The sequence below is a fragment of the Lepisma saccharinum genome, chromosome 27 (assembly GCF_977018435.1).
Source record: "Lepisma saccharinum chromosome 27, izLepSacc3.1, whole genome shotgun sequence".
Classification (NCBI taxonomy): domain Eukaryota; kingdom Metazoa; phylum Arthropoda; class Insecta; order Zygentoma; family Lepismatidae; genus Lepisma; species Lepisma saccharinum.
In genome coordinates, this window is record NC_139255.1 from 42,275,138 (window position 1) to 42,298,209 (window position 23,072).

General features: G+C 36.9%; 1 protein-coding gene across 2 annotated transcripts in view; it reads right to left on the reverse strand.

The window, feature by feature from the left end:
• Nucleotides 1-425: 425 nt before the first annotated feature.
• LOC145980000 (transforming growth factor beta receptor type 3-like) overlaps nt 426-23,072 on the reverse strand; it is an 88,485-nt gene continuing 65,838 nt past the window's right edge. For both annotated transcript variants that reach the window (XM_083112946.1, XM_083112947.1), the window contains exons 12-18: nt 22,252-22,407; nt 19,886-20,042; nt 16,909-17,072; nt 10,944-11,042; nt 7,938-8,073; nt 5,938-6,084; nt 426-1,753 (exon numbers count right to left, since the gene is read on the reverse strand). In XM_083112946.1, coding sequence (XP_082969072.1) covers nt 1,641-1,753; nt 5,938-6,084; nt 7,938-8,073; nt 10,944-11,042; nt 16,909-17,072; nt 19,886-20,042; nt 22,252-22,407 — 972 coding nt within the window. In that variant the 3' untranslated portion in view covers nt 426-1,640. The remainder of the gene's footprint in view (nt 1,754-5,937; nt 6,085-7,937; nt 8,074-10,943; nt 11,043-16,908; nt 17,073-19,885; nt 20,043-22,251; nt 22,408-23,072) is intronic.

Consider the following 23,072-nt stretch of genomic DNA (forward strand, 5'->3'; position numbering starts at 1 on the left):
CGACTGCCATAAGCAACCTGAGATGTGGCAAAGTGGACAATGGTACCTTCTCCATGATAATGCACCTCCCCACTTGTCACCAAGTTTATGGCCACACATGGAAGGACTATTCTAAAACATTCTGCCTATTCACCTGACATAACCCTGAGACTTCTACATTTTTCCCCCCACATGAAAACCCATATAAATGGGCATAGTTTCGCATCACAAACTGTAGTGAAAGCAGCATCACCGGAGGCATTATGGGAGGTTACAAAACATGGCTTTCAGCACTGCTTCCAACAGCTTTGCCAGCTCTGGTAAAGTGTACTTTGCAGGTGGATGTGCAACAATGAGCAGTCTCCATATTTTCAGATATTATCTCATAAAAAAAAGGAATACAATGGTAGAGGGTGAATTTTATCAAAAATAAAACACAATTTTGCAGTTGCGAAAGTAATTATTGACATAGGTATATATATATATAATACACATTAACTTTACACAACCATATGTAGACCTGACTGCAATTCCACAGGCTTGGCATCATTCTCTGAATCAGACAACATTAAATACTTACATTCTTTGTAATAATTATGGTTCGTTAATCTGTAATGTCACTGGCATTCTGACAAATGTGTACAACCATATGGATTCATTCACACACGCATGCACGCACTTTCACTCACTTTCATTTCCTCTTTTCCCTGATACACATATATGTGCACACTCACGCACGCAAACGCAAGAAAAAAAACTAAAAAAAAATACAAATATGCACACACACACACAATGACGTCTTTCACTCACATTCACATCAAATATTTGTACATGGCAACAGATGTAAAATGAGGTCAGAGTTGGACAATATTGGCATGTCTGTTTGAAATGTTAACGTTTCTTATTTTGGTCAGCAAAAAAGAGAGACATGTTTGTGTATATCTTTTTTTTCCCATTAAAACTCTTCTACCTTCTTCAGTTACTACATACATGGAATTATTCTTTTATGTATATGCACATATACATATTGGCTCATAAAACTACGTATCCGCAATCTGAGATACAATCTTTCCATGCAAGTTAATGTACTCCTTTTTATTTCCAAAAACATCTTTTGGCTCAATCATTTTCCTACACATCTTATATCATATTACTTGATAAGAACATTTATAAACCCAAAAATGAATACTAATACATCTTCCAAATAATACTACAAAATTCAAATAGCTTTTACGTCTTTTTCTTCCAATACAGAATTAGTATGCTTTGCAAGTTTTGTTTTTCTTCTCAAACTTGCTACTACAACACCAAAAACAAAAAAAACTATATACAATATTAACTTAAAACTATAGTTTTACAAAGGACCCTGAGATTTGTATTTTTTCAATGGATGCCATCGGTTATTTGTACAGGATGGCTTAGTGAATATTTTTTAAAATGAGTCAGTAAAATACTGATGCTATAAATAAAAAGTCAGCTTTTACTGTAATACAGGTACTTAGTTGCTTCTCCCCTACCTAGCAAAGGTCAGGTGACTGTAACCTTAAGAGTGGCTTAGAACTCTATTGAGCAATTGGAAACTGAGGTATTTTCTCCTGAACAACGGTATGTGTAGTTCTTTTCCTTGTTTACGGACAAAAAAGAAATGCTTGCTGGACACTTCAGGTTGTCATCGGTGCCTGAGAATTGGTGGTGGAGCAACCACTGTGTGGAGATAAGTTGCATCCCGAGATTCTTTGGATCTGTTGTTTATCTCGCCGTCGTCTGAAAGGATCTGTAAAGAGACGGAGAGAATTTTACTGTCAAAGTTTATGAGTGAACTAGAAATTGCATGTGAAGGATATACACAGCCCAGAAATACACTGCTCCACAAAACTTAAGGGTATGTCATCGTCCCAAGTTTATTTAAGCTTTGTCACGCTACACTGGCGTACGCAGAGGGGGTTTGTTGAGGCTTCAGCCCCATCCTAAATTGAGAAAAACAACATTTTCCGTTCATATGTTCGCAATTTCCGTGGAGCATTTGGTCCCACGTTCCTGTTTATAGATGGCAATGCTTGCCCGCACCGCGCACGTCATTGTGTTGGAATTCCTGGAAACATAAGACATCACCCGTATTGAGTGGCCTGAATGATCACCGGACCTCAATCATATCAAGCATGTTTGGGAAGCTCTTGATCAGTGTTTATGGACACCAATGAAGTATACAGATGCAACGAAAATGACCAGCAACATTACAAAATGGTATACAGGGTGAACCCAGTTTTTTTGTGTTTGTTTCCTTCTGTTCCCTTGTGTTCCTTAAGTTTTGTGGAGCAGTGTATAACATCCAGTGGAACCCAATACACTTTTCTGCTTGATGGTCCCAACAACAAAAAAGTTACAAGATTTACCTCGATCTTACTTTCTCCTGCATTTTGAGTTCTTCCAGCTTGGTGCCTTGAAAAACATACAATCAAGGTTTCACATTATAAGGAGCAGACAAATGCCACCACTAGAAAGCTTCATTGAAAACGTATTACCTTAAAACCAATATCCACAACTGTTAACACACTTATCCCACTGGGAGACATGATGGTCACATTACATTCTTGTAGAAGCTTGTCAGCTGCTGATGGATCCACAACCTTACCCAGTCGCATATGTCCTTGTCTGAGTGAACCCGACGTCCATGAATCTCTCTCTTCAAGTCGGCAAAAATATGAAAAAATCACATGGGAAAAGATCTGGGCTGTATGGAGGATGTTGAAGTGTTTCCCTACCAAAATTCCTTAAGCGTATACCTTACCAGATGGGAAGTGTGGAGATGGGTGTCATTATGGAGAAGGATGATGGCGTTCGATAGCATTCCAGGGGATTTCAACTTAATGGCACGCCTTAGTTTGTGAAAACTGACATATGTGTGTCCTTCAGCACAATCAGCAGTCAAAAACCGAACCACGCCTCTCTGCTTTTTTCCTCCATTCTTAAGTTGGACGTATCCCTAACCTTACTTCCTGTGCAATGATCAAACGGCGAGTGTGCGAGTTGTCACTCTGTGCTTCCCTTCTTCCCCACAAATGGCAGTATCATTCCTAAACTGTGTTACCAACATGAGTTCTATACATGAAGACTCATTTGACTGAGCCTTATGTTACAAATGAACCAGGGAAGGACTGCAGGAAATTTTAACTGATGCTGATAAAGAATTAAAGGGATTATATACATTTTGCAATACACATTTCTTGAATTTTCCAGGTACGTTTAAATAACTTGAGAAATTATTCTATAGCAAATTAACATACTAATAAATGAGCATTAGAGCTTCAATTTTTCATATTAATTAAATTAATATATTTTACTCATCATTGTTGAAAATAAATAATGAGAAATAAAAGATCTTGTTTATGCAAAAAGAAATAATTAAAAAAAGCAACTGAGAAACAGGAGCTGCCTCCTGAATTATTTTTAGTTTTGCCTACCCCTGCCAATAACACTTGCTGATATTTTACCACTTTGTTATTCTTTGATTTGATCTGTTATTTCATGAAGAGTGAATTATGGGCAGGGGCAACAATTTTTACTTTTGAAAAACATTGTTCATTGGGCTCTAACCCTACAGGCCTATGTACAATAAGTTGGCATTACTGATCATGGGAAATATAAGCACCCCCTGGAAACTGGGATCGTTCATTTCAAATTTTAAAAAAGCAGAAAGTTTGTTTTATAGTCAATAACAGAAATAAAACTACATTAATTAGTATTCCAACAGGATAAAAACAATATATATATTTGAACAATATGGTGTAAAATAGGAAAGCGGGTTACGTCACGGTTTCTTCTCCCTCATAATCCATAAAATAAATGGTTCCGTGGTTTTCCAAATTGTAAAATTTTTTATTTTTAAATAAGACAAATTTTCCACTAACTTTGAAAACTTTTCTTAGGTGTCTTAGTTAATAAAAATTATGTATTTCAGTATACTATGATATGTACAAATATCAAGAAAAAACAGCTGTGCTGGATAAGCTCATTTGTTCAATCGTGTAGAAGTCTCGTCAAGAATATCATAATAATAAATTGGCAAAAAATTAAGTTTTTATAATAGTAAATAATTGTTATTTAATTTATCATTGTTATTATTTGTGTCCTAAGTGAGAATTCCTAGCTGGGGGATGTTTGTATGATTCAACATGGAGACAATGAAGCACGTGGGGTGATGCTTACATAACATATATATTCTAACAGGGGGAGGGATGGCATTCTTCGATGTTCCCCCCCTCTTTGAGCACAGGTTATTATTATTATTATCATCATCATCATCATCACTATTATAGCATTGTCAACAGATTCTAGAAATACCTGTGGGCTGAATTGTACATTCTAATAGGTATGCCCAAATGAAAACGAGACTATGGTTATATCTAAAGAATATCATATTACAGAATATTTACATTACATAATATATGTGAATTACAGTTAATGTGTAACATGATACCTACACATAATTGATATTGATGCACTGCCCAGCGTGTAGGAAGGGAGTGGATGTCTTCAGTGTAGAAACTCCTGGGTTGCTTACGGATACAGTTTTCCACGGTGTTCTGCCTTCCTTGTCACAGGTGAACTGTTGACCTTTCAGTGATTGTTTTAAGGGGTCGAAGAGATGTGAGTCACAAGGGGAAATATAGGGCTGTACGGAGGATGTGTGAGGACTTCCCATTGAAATGTTCCCAGTAGGTCGAGGGTCTTCTTGGCCACATGTGGCCTAGTGCTTTCCTGGAGCTCTCCACCTTCTGCGTCTGACAGATGCTTGGGCACCCATTGTGCACAAACTTTGCCATAACTCAGCTTCTTGTGGATTATGTGTTGCACAGTTCCCTTGCTTATCGACAGTACAGCAGCAATTTCACATGTGGTGATCCAACGATTCTGACGAATGAGATTATCCACAGCAGCAATCGTGGCAGGGTTGATGACAACGTGCACTTTGCCTTGGTGCTTTCGCATAATGCTGCCACCAACGGGATATGGTGCAACGTGCGAGACAATACTCTCCGTAAACGTCCTTCATCCGGCGATAAATTTGTGAAGCATGCTCGCCTTCTGCGTAAAGAAATTGGATTACAGCCCTCTGCGCTTATCTGGAGGAATCCATAATGTACCCGTCCGAGTAAAACAACTCTTGCCAACTGAGGAAACAGTAGGCGAAGCCGTTCGCTACACCTGCAAACTGGGACAAACACTGCGCCATCTATCGTAAACACATTTACCTTTTTCGATAACATACAATGCCGCTACAGCAATGGTCTCCTTTTCATTTAAGCATACCTTATAATTTCATAGAACTGAGAACTGTTCATGCTCACGTATGATTCAATGTTTGGTATATTTTCCTCCTTGGATTCCCCAGAATGCATCACATTAATCACAGTACAAGGACATATTTGGGGGGTTAAGTAATGAAAATATTAGCATTTCTCGCATAATCGATTGTTATTAATTTCCTCTGAACTTTTTAGAAGACAAGGATTATATTGGGATCATACGGCTTTGAATGACATTAGAAAGAAGATTTATGTACACTACTACTCAAAATAATATGCATAAAATATTAATCAGAAACTTACTTTTCTCCAACTAAATGTAACATCATTTTTGATATTCGATAAATATTCAATTATTCATCTATTTGATATTAATTTCATTGCCAGGGCACTTGTTTTTATGCAAATTATTCTAATCTGAACTAAAGGTAAGCTACGTAATGAATATGCGCTACACAGTATTTTTACCTATTCGTGTAATAATAATATAATATTAATTTATGTATTGTAATTAGTATTAATTTGATTTAATATAATTATTTGAATTTAATTATTATTATTATTCCCGAGACACTTGTTTCACCCCCACCCCTGAAACATATTTCTAGATACGTGCCTGTCACAGTACCACTAAAAATGCAAAGATCCTCACCTGTTTTAAGAGTTATGCACCACAAGGTCCCTGTAAGTCCTACACCAATAGCAAAAGAAGCTAGGGCAATGCCAACTGCTATCTCAGTTGAAACTCCAACTACTACTAACGGTGTTTTCTGCAAAGCTGGCGGAGTGGTGGGTGTGGCTGAAATTACAGGTAAAGGATAGTATTAGTACAGAAATGGCTAAATATCGAATATTAAACAATAGCGATATTTTCATTATCATATTGATATTCTAACATCTCTATAGGCATGCTAGACACTGGTGCAAAAATCAGAGTTAAACGTTTTAATAGATCATGTATGCACATACAAACAAACGCAACTACACATGAGCTGTTAGTATTACGACTGTACCAATCTGATATTTTTAACAATACAAGGCTACTACAAAAGAGATAGATACTTTCAATGTTGTATAAAACAAAAACTTCGTAATATAGACATGAATTTTGAGCTGTTAGGTTGAGGAACTGTGGAAGTTTCGACATATTGTTGGTGTTTGTTGTTGTCGCTGATTGTTGTTCTGGCACAATTGCTAAGATGGCTGCAAACACTGTTGAAAAATCATATTATGTTCTCGAACTAGCCAAAAGAAACTCCGTTACTGTCGTACGACATTTTTGAATACGTTTTGGAAAACCAGCACCTACTAGACAGTCGATCTACGATTGGTACAGAAAATTTGAAACAACAGGGTATTTATGTAAAGTCAAAAGTACGGAAAGACCCATCGTGTCGGAAGAAAAAGTGGACCGTGTCCATGCTGTTTTCCAGCAAAGTCCACAAAAGTCCACAGCAAGGGCGAGTTTGGAACTACAAATGCCACAACGAACTGTGTGAAAAATTTTACGGAAGAAGAGTGAAAATGACGCCTTACAAATTGCAGTTATTACAGCATCTAAAGGAAGATGACAAGGTTAAACGTCGAGATTTCTGCATTGAAATGCAGGAACGTAATGAACAAGAAGATGGCCGTGTGTCACAAGGAGCACATATTGAACATGTAGGAGTTCCTGAAACAAACCTTAAAAGAATTACTTTATAAAACAGTCAAAAGTGTTTCCTGATAACATAAATAGTTTTGGATTTATAAACATTGAAAGCATCTATTGCTTTTGTAGTAGCCATGTACTAACAAACTGCAAAATAAAATTTACATTAGACAATAACCGATTGCCTCAGGCCAGTCACAGGCAACAAGTTTTAAAGAAAGTCTTAATTAATAATTCTTGAACCAAACAATGGCATTTTCTATTTTGTAAGATTACTTAGTGTTTGTTAGAAGTCTTTAGATATGAACTGAACCCCTGTTTTTTTCTAGATTTATAAATTTACCTTAAATAACATTTTAAGAGAATACAATTTACGAACAAGTCAACATAATTTTTGAAAAAAGAATCATTGTTAAGTCTTTCAACTCCCAATTATTCTCATAAAATGTTTTGTAGTTTTTCTGAAAAACTTCTATTTCTTATTTTTCAAAACTAGATTTATTGATTTATTATGAATGTTTACACTATTTGGAACATTTCTGAGAAAACTGGGCATTGATAGGAGACACCGTTCCAGAGATATATCAAATCCAAAAATATCAAATATGGCGGATTATTTTCAAGATGGCAGCCATCGGAGCGCAGATATAGATTGGCTACTCGACTGAAAATATCTCTAATGATAGAACAATTAATCCTACCAAGTCTCTTGCTATTATCAACAAGTCAATGATTCGGGACTTAAGCCTCCGGCCTGTGATAAAGATGTAATTTTTTGTGCTCTTGTTATGAGGTCTGAAGTCATTTGCGGCAGGTTTAATTTCTCAACTTATTGATTTTACTTTTTCTTGACTTTCATGACTGGTATACAGCCTGTTCCAAGGAATGATCCATGTGTCCGAGGACAAAACTAATGTGCCACTGAGACCACAGCCTAATTGAATCCTAGGGAATGACATGTGTTAAGTTATATGACTATTATGTGCAGATACAATACTTACTTGATGTGATCAACTTCTGTCGTCTGGCAACAAGTTTCATAGGGCCTTTGAACGACAACTGCTGTGCTGTTGATAAAACCTTCACTGGGTATGGTCGCCACTCGATACCGGAGCAATACTGTTTTGGATCAACACACTGCAACAATACAAATTTGTTAACAAAAAGATGAATTGGAAAGCCATATGAAGGAAGCACAATTATGGGCCAAATACAACACACAAAAATTACAATTCTTTGAACTCAAGAAATTTTCTAACGTAGTTTGGAGAGAGGGTTTGACCTAGGGTTTCAGCTGAGGTAGAAATTCATGGATTCTCCTCCTTTTCAGGTATACTGTATTTGTCAGCATATAAGATGCAATTTTTTCCTTTAAAATAAGGTCTGAAAAACAGGGTGTGCCTTATAAGCTGATACTCAGATCTTTATAACCTTCATTTCTGGAAATTTGTCTGTTGAGTTAGACAATTTCTTTCTTGCTTCCTAGCAGTGTGTGACGAAGAAGATGAAAATGTTTTCTTTCCTAGTTAGATTAGGTAAGTTATTTATTGAAAGTAGACCTACATGTAACTTTATATATTGGTTTCCCTTCAAAATTGAATATCAGTCAGTTTTGACCCTAAATTTCAGCCATTTGCGTTAGATGTGGTGAAAAAAGACACTGAACATAAAATGTAGCCTGAAATGTACCGAGAACAATGTTTTTTATATTCTTTCTTAGCTGAGTTATCATAATTATCGCAACCGTTTGCATAGGCAAAAAATGTTGCAAGTCATGAAACAAAGATAACCGCCATTTTCAAACGAAGTCTAGTTTTAGAAAAATAATGCCTGTTTTGAACTACCCTTCTACAGGGGTTACGACAAACAAATGAAAAATTTAAAAAATGGTCGAGCGACTAGTGCTGGACCATTTGGTACGAATTGACCCTGAAATTTTAGGCAATGTTCAAAAAACGTAAAATTTTTGTTAGAAGGAATAAAAAAACTAAAAAAATATTTTCTGTAGAGAAAGAGCATGTCTTTCCAATGATTTTCAACATCATAAGCTTTCGGTTCCATCATACCCACATGATGAAAATTCAGATTTTCGTAACCTATACCGCGTTTGTTACAACCTGTCCCCTTTCCCGCGCTAGGGAGCGCTCGACAGTTTCAGTGCCAATGAGAAACGAGGAAAAAATCGTCTGCTGGGCAGCGAGGAGCGAATGGAAGCCAGAAGAGAGGCGCTTACGTAGACGCTGTTGCGACGTTGCGTATTTTAATTGGCTGCCTGGCTTTGACTTTCCCCAGCACCGAGAAAAGCCAGGGAGCAACTAGCGCGGGAACTGGGACAGGTTGTAACAAACGCGGTATAGTTTTCCCACCACAAAAATTAAGCTACAAGTCCATTATTAGTCTTCTTATAGACATTTGTAAAATTTTTTGAGTGCTGATGTATTTTTCTGAAATCCTCTATTTTTTCATTGAATATTGTGTAAAATTTCAAAGAGATTTAATCATTGGTTAAGGAGAAAAGAAATAAAATGTAAGCATAGGTATCTTGCGTCGAAGGTCTCAAGGGTTACAGACAACACTGATTTAATGACATTTCAAAGTTCTAAAAAATTAAAAACGTTTGAGATAGAGTAAAAAAGAAAAATAGGGGGTTTCTTTCAACCATAAAGGAAGGGTGTATACCAAATTTAATCAAAATCTGAGTTGGTGGGTGACATGACCTCGTTGAAATGGCATGGAATGACCCGTACGTAAAATATGGTGTAAAGGTAAATGTTGGTTCTTTAGGGTTGTTAGGTCAATAGTAATGATAAGTTTGCATGAGAAAATGAGGTTCTCTCTTCTGATTGAGCTTCTAGCTTGCCTGGTGACTGTTACTGATTTCCTTTGCATTTTTTAAAATTAGCCCTGCTGCCCATTATGAAACACCCAATAGATTGGATTTCTTTTTTTTTTTCTTTTTTTTTGTGCAGGAGCTGCATCTTCGGTCAGAAGTTCACGCTTTTGGTGGAGGGAGAAGGGATTGTTCATCCTGAAGTTGAGAGGCGTGGACATTTCCCGCAGGAAAAGCCACCATAGATGATGATGAAGATAAACTTTTATCTTCTCATCTAATATCTAAGAAACTTAAAGTTAAAATACTCAAAATAGTAATTTTGACTAGTATTATATGGATGTGAAACGTGGTCCCTTACATTAAAAGAGGAACATAAATTAGTATTTGAAAATAAAATCCTTAGAAAAATATTTGGACCTAAAAGGGATGAGGAGACAGGTGAGTGGAGGTTACATAATTTAGAAATATTTCTCTTGTATTCTACGGTTATTATAAGCATAAAAACACAGTTTTTCGTTGTGACGTTTCAGACATTTATTTTTAGTTTGACTAAAGATACAGTTATAACAATGGTTAAGAATTTTTTAAATAAAAAAGAGAATCCGGTATACAATGGATGTTGTCAATGTTGTGTGTTCTCCTGAAACGTCACAACGAAAATCTGTTTTCTTATGCTTGTAATAACCGTAAAATACAGGAAAATAATTCTACAATGCAAGCAATGCGTACATACAAGAAAACCTATTACATAATTTAGAACTTCATAATGTGTATTCATCTCCAGATATTATTACAATGATAAAATCACAAAAACTTAGATGGGCATGAATGGGAGAGGAAAAAAGAGACTTTACAAGGATCTTGTTGGGTGGGAAACTTGATGGTAAGAGACCTGTAGGAAGTCCAAAACAAAACGTTGAGATGGACCTGAAGGAATCATTAAGCATGGAAAAGATTGGATTGATCTTGCCCAGGATAGAGACAGATTGAAGGATTGTGTTGCTGCAGCCATGAAATTTTGGGTTTAATAATGCTAGAGAGTTAGTTGGCTAGTTGTTGCAGGAACCTGAATTATATTCATTCATGACAATTACTAGGAGCATTCAACATCTGCTAATTCTCTTCAAATGCTCCCAATTTACCACAAAAAAAAAAACAGGAAAAAAATGCTCACCTTATTGAGATTCCCCTGAGCTTGTGCTGAATCTGAGGTACAAAGTCCCATCCGACAATGTAAGTAAATAGAGTCCAGGCCAGTGTACTTCTTACTAATCTGGAAAGCAAGATTATTATATAAGTATTGTTCAATACAAAGGTTTTGATACTTTTCAAATGGGTTAATGCATTTTTTATTGTAATATGAACAATGATGTCATTACTTTTATTGATTCTTGATAGTGAAGATGATACTGATATACAGTGTGTCCGGCTTAAAAGTATAATAAAAGAAAAATTAATAACTTGAGAAGTAATTGAGATATTTATTGGTGGTTTGCTTCTACAAGTATGTTAACTCAAAATATTTTTTACGTATGCTTGCGGCAGTTGGTACCGCGTGCGCATGCACGTAACTGAGCGTAACTGCTTTGTTCACGTAAAAGCACATGTCAGTAGCCATGTGAATTCCACAGCAGAAGGTGTTCTGTGTGTTTTCTCTCGCGGAACTAAAGTCTGTTTAGCTGGTACAACGTCGTTTTCGGCGTGAATATGAAGTGCGACCAACCGACAATGTTCCCAGTTACATTTCAATCAAGAAGTGGGACAAGCAGCTTCGGAAAACTGGACGTTTGCTTTCGATGTCGGGCCGCCATGCCAAGCACGCATTTCCAGAGGCTACTGTTGAATTAATCCGAGCGGCCTTCCAGCAGAGCCCTCGTAAGTCAATCCAACAAGCAAGTAGGCAGTTACAGTTACCTCGTTCGTCAGTACACGATGTCATCCATAAAAGGTTGCGCCTACGGGCATACAAAATGCAGCTTCGTCACAAAATCAAGCCCGAGGACAGGCCACGACGGAAGAACTTCGCGGAGACAATTCTGGCAAAAATTGATGAAAACGAGGCATTCCTCGATTTCATCGGTTTCTCGGACGAGGCTACATTTCACACTTCCGGCAAGGTAAACACATACAATTGCCGCATATGGGGAAGTGACCCCCCCCCCCCCCACACACACACACACACAAACACGTAGTGATGGACTGTGTGGTGTGGTGTGGTGTGGATTGTTGAAGGACAGGGTTATAGGCCCATTCTTCTTCGCGTAGCCTACAGTTAATGCAAGAACGTACATCGACATGTTGGAGCTGTATATTGTGCCACAACTTCCTCCTGAAGTGATCTTTCAACAAGATGGCGCACCATCCCATTTTGTGAACATTGTGAGGGATTTCTTGGATCATGAGTTCCCAGATCGCTGGATTGGGAGAGGTAGTCCATGCATTGCTTGGCCCCCTAGAAGCCCAGACATTACGCCAGTTGATTTTTTTCTGTGGGGGTTTATCAAGAATCAAGTGAACCAGACACCAGTTCGTGATCTACCAGATCTACACCATCGCATTCGTGCAGCTATCGCTATACCGCGTTTGTCACAACCTGTCCCGGTTCCCGCGCTAGCTGGTCGCTGGCTTTTCTCCGTGCTGGGGAAAGTCAAAGCCAGGCAGCCAATGAAAATACGCAACGTCGCAACAGCCTCTACGTAAGCGCCTCTCTTCTGGCTTCCATTAGCTCCTCGCTGGCCAGCAGACAATTTTTTCCTCGTTTCTCATTGGCACCGAAACTGTCGAGCGATCGCTAGCGTGGGAAAAGGGACAGGTTCTAACAAACGCGGTATAATGTTACGCCTGCAATGTTGCAAAACACCTGCAATGCTGCAAAACACTTGGAGAGAAGTCGAATACAGATTAGATGTCTGTCGCGCCACTAATGGTGCATATATCGAGGTGTATTAGGTATGTAAAAAAACATTTTCAGTTAACATACTTGTAGAAGCAAACCGCCAATAAATATCTCAATTATTTCTCAAGTTATTAATTTTTCTTTTATTATACTTTTAAGCCAGACAGCCTGTATTACATAACTTAAAATTTAACCTGGATATCGATAAATGACACATGTTATTGTAGTGCCTTATATTCTGAACCTTATTTTATTATCTGAAAGTGATTGATTACATTTGAAGTAAAAAAAGGAGAGAGAGAAAATTGTGAATGAAGAATGGAAGAAATATAGGATGCTCCTCAACACTCATTTTTCTAATATGTTAATGGTGAAAAACTAGTTCACCTAGGGTTTTAAAAAATGTCTTACTATGTTATCAGCAACTTAAAGACATTTCATTCATGATAAAAATCAGTTAACCCTTATATTTTTTATCACACACTCCAAACGATCCTTCCTGAGAACATGACATTTTTTTTAGTTTGTTTCGATTTCTTTTTATTCGTCTTTCACAACATTTAACTTGATTTGAGTAAAGGCCGAATCACATGGAACTGAATATCCAGTTACTTTGTACTGACTGGCTACCTGACCGGAAGTGATGGCTGCCTGGCTGACTGCTTGACTGGTTTGGAGGAATAGGACATGTTCTAATTGCTACTGGCTTTCCTCGACTGGATTCTGTGGAACAGCCAATCAGAGCAAAGTTTGGCCATGTGAAGATAATCTGGGAGTTTGCAAAGGAGAGTTTTTTATCTGTGGTTTCCGAGTGTTGGCTGTTTTTGTTAGTTTCTCGATAAAAAAAGTAGAGATGACGTGCAGTGCATTCATGTTCAGTTCATTAATTAAGTATTTATGCAAAGCCATGAGATGTGTATGTGACACATATTGATTAGCTGAAAATGAAAATCCTTATTATTACAAGTGTATTAAACATTTGATTTTTTTTTTTTTTTTTTTAAATGAATCCTGCGAATCTCGTGTATGAATATGCATACCAGAGTTCATTAAAAAGCTTTGGTTACCATATTTTTTCGAGCCAATCTCTAGTCCATACTTTTCCTTTTTAATTTTTAATAAAAGCACAAAGCAGTAATTCTCCTACAACATTCTTCAAATTGCTCATCCATCTTTACAGAGATTGTCTACTCTGCACAATGTCTTATGGGAACAAAAGACTGGTAACAAGTATAGTGAGAGGCGAAAACTAGCAAATGGGTAGCAGACACAGTGTACAATTTATGTATATTAAGAGTGTTATTTATATTAATTATTTTATTTATTAGATTTTTATACTTTACTAAAGGTGTCTCCCTGACTTTTGTCTGGTGCTTTCTTTTTTGTTTTCTGGTGCTTTCTCTTTTGTTTTCTGGTGCTTTCTCTTTTGTTCTCTGGTGCTTTCTCTTGTTTTCTGGTGCTTTTCTTTTTGTTTTCTGGTGCTTTCATTTTTGTTTTCTGGTGCTTTCTTTTTTGTTTTCTGGTGCTTTCTCTTTTGTTTTCTGGTGCTTTCCTTTTTGTTTTCTGGTGCTTTCTTTTTTGTTTTCTGGTGCTTTCCTTTTTGTTTTCTGGTGCTTTCTTTTTCGTTTTCTGGTGCTTTCCTTTTTGTTTTCTGGTGCTTTCCTTTTCGTTTTCTGGTGCTTTCCTTTTCGTTTTCTGGTGCTTTCCTTTTTCTTTTCTGGTGCTTTCTTTTTTGTTTTCTGGTGCTTTCTCTTTTGTTTTCTGGTGGTTTCCTTTTTGTTTTCTGGTGCTTTCTTTTTCGTTTTCTGGTGCTTTCCTTTTCCTTTTCTGGTGCTTTCCTTTTTGTTTTCTGGTGCTTTCTTTTTTGTTTTCTGGTGCTTTCCTTTTTGTTTTCTGGTGCTTTCCTTTTTGTTTTCTGGTGCTTTCCTTTTCGTTTTCTGGTGCTTTCCTTTTCGTTTTCTGGTGCTTTCCTTTTCGTTTTCTGGTGCTTTCCTTTTCGTTTTCTGGTGCTTTCCTTTTTCTTTTCTGGTGCTTTCTTTTTTGTTTTCTGGTGCTTCCTTTTTTGATTATCAAATTTGCTTTATTGATTCAAAGCAGACACCCAACTCTCCTGTTTCTGATACTACTAGTTCATATAAAAGAAGATGCCACTTGTGGGAGAAGTCGTACACAGAAAGAGTGTTGCAGCAAATGCAAGCTGTCTGTATGTAATGAACAAAGCAAGGTAACTCGCCTATGCAAAAAAGTGTAAAACAGTATGACATGTAAACACAACAAGTGTTTCTTAATCGTCACGTATCAATCATTCAGATAGTTATTGCAGCATTATTTTCATTCGAAGATACGTAAACATATAAAGAAAAGTTTGAATATTACTTGAATATGTATTAACAAATGTTTAATGAACAAGTAACAAAAAATTAAAGTACTTAACATGACACCACTTAAAATTATTGTTAACGATAAAATACAAAGAATCTTGAACAAATATTTCTTCCATTAGACTAGGTAAACAATTTCCATTACATCTTAATGTACATATCCTATGTTGGAATCGAAAATGGCAATGACTACGACGATGTGATGATGATGAATACAATAAGTACGTATGAACATGACAATAATTAGGTTAAGAATCATGTTCTTGTTTCCACAGCATAGAAAACATTAAAATATTTCAATGGCAGGAAAACATCCATTTAAACAACACAGTGTCTGCTTGCCCGGATACGTTAAAAACATAGCTTGCCCGGACAAGGGTTAACTTCCAAGTTTCCTGTTGTAAATCAGCTTCCTGCACGTCCTGAGTGATGCGAGAAAAACAATTCCTGATGCTCTCAGGTGATAATCACTACACTAGAGGTTGTAACAGACAAAAGTGTACGGTGCATATCTGCTGCATCAGTATTCAGTGAACAAGTGTTCACGGTTGCTGGACAGATTTGCGATAATACAAGAAGTATGTTGCTTCCAGAAGTGCTTCCAAAACTCATGTTTCTGAAGTTGAATCTGCCAGCATTAAATTTGAAATATTAAGAACAGGAATTCATTTTGCATTTAAAAAAACTCCTTATGTACTCATGTTAAAACTCTGAGAATATATACGTATGTATATCTCTCTCTCTCTCTCTCTCTCTCTCTGTCTCTCTCTGTGCGCGCGCGTGCGTGTGCGTGTGTGTGTGTGTGTGTGTCTATATATATATATATATAAAATATGCAGTTAGAAATGTTTATTTATAACACTTTCATTTTTGTCATGCTGAAAATAACATTCCATTTCTGTGGAATAATCTTATGTATTGGAATCTGTTCTGTGAGTACATCAGCATTGGTAAATTTTCAGCTTCATTACATTACATCACTAGTTGCTGGGAATAATTGGTTCCTATAGGGATATACCTGATCACACCTTCCCAGTTACCTCGCACACACTGTTGTGTTACACCCTTCCCAACTTCATTTTTGGTAGTAACTTGTTAAGTTGTTATCATAAAACACTGCCATGGCTGCAATTAAAGTAATCAACACTTACTTTGTCCTATCATTCTTGTATGAAGAACACAACAAGACTCGTCTTGCCTCATCTTGTTACTTTGTGTATTGTTGTGTTGCATTGCATCATGTCATGTCTCATCGTGTTGTGTCGGATCTGGTGTGCGGTTTGCCTTATCTGATGCAACAATTACACAATGAAAGGTTTCATGTTGAGGGGAATAAACAATGTGGTTGATAATATAAGACGTAAGCGAGTTACTAAAGATATATTCGCGAAACTTACTTGTAAATGTTCTATTCACCATCCACTTAGGAACTCTATGCTTTAAAGCCATTGAAATTAATAGAACATTTACAAATAAGTTTTGCGGATATATCTTTAGTAACTCGCTTACGTCTTATATAATGAAAGGTTATAAACCAAATTTTGAATTGAAAAACAAGGTGCAACTATTACACGATGAAATATGATATGTCCTTGATGCTTGGGTTCCTGTTGCCAAGCCTTTGATACGTATCAGTGATGTATGGATGATTCTACTCATTTTCCAGGTGGAAGGGGGAGGGTTTCAATCATTAATGGCCACATAGTGTAAAATAAATGTTCATTTCAGCATGATGCATTAGAGTGTATCTTACAAATTGGTGTAAAAGAAATTCATCTGTTACATAATTTCATCACTTAATGAGCAACAATTTTCATGTAGCTTATCAGTAAGATATAAAACGACGTATGTGAAGAACTTACTTGGAAACTAAATCTACCATGAGTACTTTTGTCCTTCGAGATCTGGACCTGAACGGAGAAGTCGGCTGGGCAAGAACTGCTGATGAGATTAATACGGAATGGGTTGTGAGGATCCGATGAGTTTGAGATCCAACACTCCTCAGTGACAACATGAATGTTATTAGCTAGAAGAAAAATAACAATCACATTATATTATTTGGTTACCAATGCTCATGAATACAAAGCACTAATACAGGGTAAGTCAAAATGATGGACCTGATTACAGAAATTTATCTGTGAAATCTAATAAACATATGTTATTGTGAGACATGCGCTTCAAAAGTTTAACTTTCAAAGTTTAGTTTCCATGCAGTCTTGCCACTTTCTACCGCTAGGAGTCAGCAGCGAGCAGGAAAATGGCATTGACTGGAGAACAGAGATCTTTCTGTGTGCTAGATTATCATGTGAACAAGTCTGTGATTAGTGTGCAACGGGATTTCAGTACCAAATATCGGAGAGAACCACCTACGGGGAAGGCCATTCTTAAGTGGTATGAACATTTCAGAGATTCGGGCTGCATCTGTAAATGAAAATTGCCTGGCCATCCGTCAACTGGGGAAGAGACAGTGGAAAGAGTGCGCACATGTTTCGCACGGAGTCCACAGAAGTCCACCTACCGGGCCGCGAGAGAACTTCAACAACTTCCACAGAAAACTGTCTGGCGGGTTCTGGGGAAACGTTTACAAATGAAACCCTAAGGCAACTAGTTCAAGCCTTAAAAGATGCTGATTATTCTTTGTGTGCGTCCTTCTGTGCTGATTTCCTCGCATTAATGGAAACCGATGGGTTCTCGGAGAGGTTAATTTACAGTGATGAAGCAACTTTTCACCTTTCAGGGAAAGTGAATAGACACAACGTAAGGATTTGGGAACTGCTAACCCCCATGAATTTGTGGAACACAAATGCGATTCTCCCAAAGTGAATGTCTTTTGTGCCATTTCCCATGAAAAGATTTATGGGCCCCTTTTTCCTCCATGATCGTACTGTGACAGGACTTGTTTTCCTTGATATGCTGCAACTATGGCTCCTTCCACAGCTTGCAGAGGATAGCGTAGATTTCATTCTCCAATTGGATGGTGCCCCTGCGCATTACCATGGCAGCGTTCGGGACCATCTCAATGGGGCATTGGAACAACGTTGGATAGGCCGTGCATCTCCGGAGGATCGACCTCTCCTTCATTGGCCACCTCGTTCCCCCAACTTGATCCCATGTGGGGTTTTGTCAAGGATCATGTTTACGTACCACCACTTCCAATAACACTGGATGACCTGTGTGTCCGCATCACAGCAGCCATTGCTGATATTGACATGCTACACAAGGTTTGGCAGGAGAAAGACTATCGGCTTGAAGTGTGCCGTGTTATGCAAGGTGCTAACATAGAACACTTGTGATTTGTTTGAAAAAAACTTTGACAGTTTACCTTTCTTAGCACATGTCTCACAATAACATTTGTTTATTATATATCACAAAATAAATGTCTGAAATCAGGTCCATCATTTTTACCTACCCTGTATTAGCAATTTAAATATATATTTTTTATGAAATTACCACGAATATATCTCTATCCCTTCTAACATTCTTTTCTTTCTTTTTATATTTCACGTACACATCACCTGTATCAACCTACATATCTAGTTTCTTACAAGGAGATAAAACAGTTAGCAGCAAGAAAAGTAGGGCTGGACTAATATCAAACTTTTGCCAATACCAATAAGACACTGACATAAAATTTACCAATGTTTACAGGCACATATTTTTGGTAAATAAAGAAGCAACATTTTTGGTAAAAAAACAGTCAATTTCAGGTTCAAAAGCGGGAAATAAAAATAAAATTTCGGTGTTATACAGGAGAAAAATTGGATGAAAAGTGGTACATAAAATTACATTTTGGTTTTAAAATTCTGAATATAATCGTAAATTTGATTTAAAAAATGCACTTATTACACAAAATAAACACATCCCTTCTAATAGCACATTTATGTAGTTACCAGAGTATTAAGTTTATTCCAGTATAAAGGGGTCCATTTTTGCTTCTCAAATAAACTTTAGAAAGTGTTGCGTCGGTAAATAAACTCTAAATTTAGTGTTTAAAAGTATATTTCCGGTGGCGTAGTGGTAGCGTCGTCACCTTGTAATCAAGGGGTCCTAGGTTCGATACCCGATGGAGGCAAATAGTGGTTCGGATCCCACTTTAAACTGTAGGTCCAGTCCCAATTAGCCTTACTGTGCATAAAGTGGACTTAAAACACCAACTCAATCAATTCTATTTCGCATTTTGCACTTCAATTCGTATCATTTAATGACAAAACAGGGTATAAAAATGCACCTCACATCTTTCAGAAACATGAAAAATTAACATTACAATGTGTTATTTCACATTTCATTTTTTGTCAAAAGTGAGATTTGCAACGTTCTAACATTCTGATATTAAACATTAAATCATGATCCTTAATGATTTATTTACATCTTCATGAATGTACAGTACATAACAGTATACTAGATTTTACCTGAGGAAAAGACTGCAGTAAAACCAAAGCATACAATTGATTGATTTAGCTTATTTTACTTCGCGTTTTGTGCCTGTTGGCTAATTTGCGAAGATGGGGATGAGTGATGAAATGATGAAATTGATGAATGGACATCCACAAACAACCAAGCCCGACCGGGATTCGAACCCGGGACCCTTGGCGTCGCAGCGCGATGTGCTAACCACTCGGCCACAGGGTCGGGCTCAAAGCATACAAGTTACACCTTTCATTCACAAAAATAATAACAACATGGCAGAATTCTACACAAAAATTACAGATTATTTACAGAACTACCTAGATCGGTAAAATTTTCAGACCAGTCAGCCAATGCAGATACAGTACTAATTAATATGCCTCATCCTCAAGAGCAGGAAAATAAATTAATCAGAATTAGAAGAAATGTACTTACGGCCATCAATCCATGCTTTAACATAGAGAGATTCATCATATTCTACTTCGGTTTGGCCATCTTGGAAGGACACTTGCTGATTATGATCCTTGTCGTAATACAATTCCATGTGATAGATCTCCAACACATCTCCCTCTTCAACAACACCATCCTCATCCTACAAAATATTTCATAGTATTAATAGTAATGAAGATGATAACGATTACAAGTAAAAATATAGGGTAATAAAGAAAGAACAACTGATATGAAGAGGTTAACCATATGCTTACAAAAACTACATAATCAGCTATAGTAAACCTTAATGACAATTCCCCAATGTATTATAAATTTTATTTACAGAGAACCCTCAGCTTTGGTTATAGTGAACCTAAAATACGAAATGTCCAGAAATATTGTCACTGTTAGCCACACAAGGACAGTACAGTTAGTATTTCAAAACAGACCTTCTTAATCATGTTTCAGGGAAAGAGGGCCTCCCCGATGGTGTAGTGATAACATCGTTGCCTCGTAATGAAGGGTTCCCGGGTTCGATACCTGATGGAGGCACATTGCACAGTGGTCCGGATCCCACTTTAAACTGTAGGTCCAGTCCCAATTAGCTTATCTGTGCATACAGTGGATTTAAAACATCAACTTCAACTCAATTCAATGTTTCGAGGAAAGAAAGATATGGTACCAAAAATTTACTGAAATGAAGTATTCACTTAACTATGATACTGGTTTTTATGATGTTCTATTACTTTATATTTATCCCCCATCCCCCTTGGCGGCCTGGGTGTATAGGATGCAGTGCGAGTGCAAAGGCAAATTACATTGGCAGATCCAGCAGCACCTAACAGATGTGAATATAGCCCAGCCCACCACCATACTTGCCAAACACATCACATACAGCAACCATAAAATCAGGATAGTATGATTTGATTTGATCCTTGTTATTTACCGATGATTTTCTGCCACTTTTGACCATCACACCTGGCACAAAAATCAATGAAACCCATGCCATTACAAACTTCCTACATTAATTAAACGTTAACAGTTAAAAGGCAACCTGCATGCCTTTACTGCAGCAACTGTCACCAGAGAACAACAGATGATGCTCCAGACGAGTAGGCAACAATGCTCCTAGTGGCATGCTCCAAAACTAAAAAAACGGCAGTAGCTCACCAAGCAGTAGTTTAACAGTTCCTGAAAGGATGGCGAAAGTGACCAATGAAATTTATAGATCATAAAAACCTGTTTCACGGATAAGTATTTTATTTCAGCATATTATGTCTTCTCTATAATAGATTGAAAAGTTGAAGAAATAAATTTCCTGCCTGGTTTTGTTTTGATAGCACACACAGTGACTGAAATGGAATGGGGAGGGGGGGAAGCCCAGAATGTTTGGTTGTGACTTATGATGAGTGACAAAACAGGTTTTCGAGGCGAGGAACAGTCAGTGGCTTTAAAAATAATTTCTCTCTGTTATTAGACAATGCTCATATAAGTGTAGGATTACCAAACATCATTTTCTAGACATGACCTACATTCAGCGAGGAAATATACTGGGTTTACTACGGGTAGTGAAATGAGGCGGGCAGATTTTAAACTTTTTTAAATTGTTCAATGTTGAAATACATATTTTAGATAGAAAGGATTTTTTAACTTCAGGGACTGTTAATTTGTAACAGAATTTGAAGTCAACAACAATTTTAGGTACAGCTTTCGAATTCCTGTCCAACCCATATCAAATCCACACCCTTGTTCCTGGTTTTTAAAATATCTTGACGTGGCTATGGAAAGTTTTTCGTAGTCAAAGTTTTGGACCTGAAGAAGAGAACAGAAGATTCTCGAAACGTCGTTTTGCAAATAACATACTCATAAAACGTAAGTACCATTTTTTGTGTTTTTTGAACGTGTTATATTGCTATTGTGAGTAATTCGCACATTCATAATGAGAATGACCTACAATGTAGGTCAAATGTCCAGCCAGCATCCTGGAGGAATTTGAAAGAAAATTATTAACGTCACATTTCTGGCATCATATAATTTGCATAAAGAAACTATTTCTTTCTACTAAAGCAGAAAATTACTGGGAAATTATTTATATCCTGCATGAATTTATTATGCTACTGTGGATTTGTAAAAAGTACAGTATCTGTAGTAATTTTTACTGTAACTTTCGCATACTCTCTGTAAAAAGTTTGGTGTTGGTTCAGTACAACTACTCTTGGTCTTGTTAAATCATTCTGCAATCCTTTTCACTTCTAACTCAAACAATTCCTGACATATTATTAATTGACATGATCAGAGAGAACTATACCACCAAACGGTCGCTTTACTCGGATACACTTATTAGAAACCAAAGAAAGTTTAAAGTTTCTCACCTCTTCGCAAGATGGATCACCAGGAACATTGACGCACATGATAGGACTGTAGTTGCACTGCACACGGATATGGTCATCCTCCAGAGTATCATCAAATGCTCCAGATGCTTCGAAATCCTCATCATCACTCTCAGTTGGGCCTAATTTTATATGAACCTGCAAATGTGAGAGGAAGATGGCATATACGAACTGATAAAATTACACGATTTACACCATAAACCAAATATTGTACTATGGAAGAAATGATGAAACTTTAACACATAAAGAAAATATTTTCTTGAACTGATCTGTTTGCATAACATAATGCCACCACATCCACTCACAGAGAACTAAACATGCAAATTCTGTAAGATGACTTGCAGTTCTCTGGCATGCTGAAGCAGCTTTTAACAGGACAGTCGATCGGAACATTGACTCGACATAATAGCAATTAACATGTCATTTCTCCAAAAATTTGCATGGTACTTTAGTTCCATCTTCTTTTGTTCATTTGTATACATATGACAGTACGATGCCAGTCAATTCACAAAATATAATGGATATGATTTCTATTTTTAATAAAATGCATTTTCAAAAATTAAGTTCTTTTTAGAAAAAAAATGTGCAATGTAACTGAAAAATGTGGCATGTGATTGTTTTTTTTACTTTCCAAGCACCCTTTCTTGGCAATATGTTTTGATCATAAATGAGATAATGTAGGTACATGTATATTGTACATACTACGAGACAGGATTTCTTTCCAACTTAAGGGTTTGCGAGAGATGTCTGATTTCTACAATTTCCCGAAATTACAAATTTGTAAAACCATACCTACACTTTTC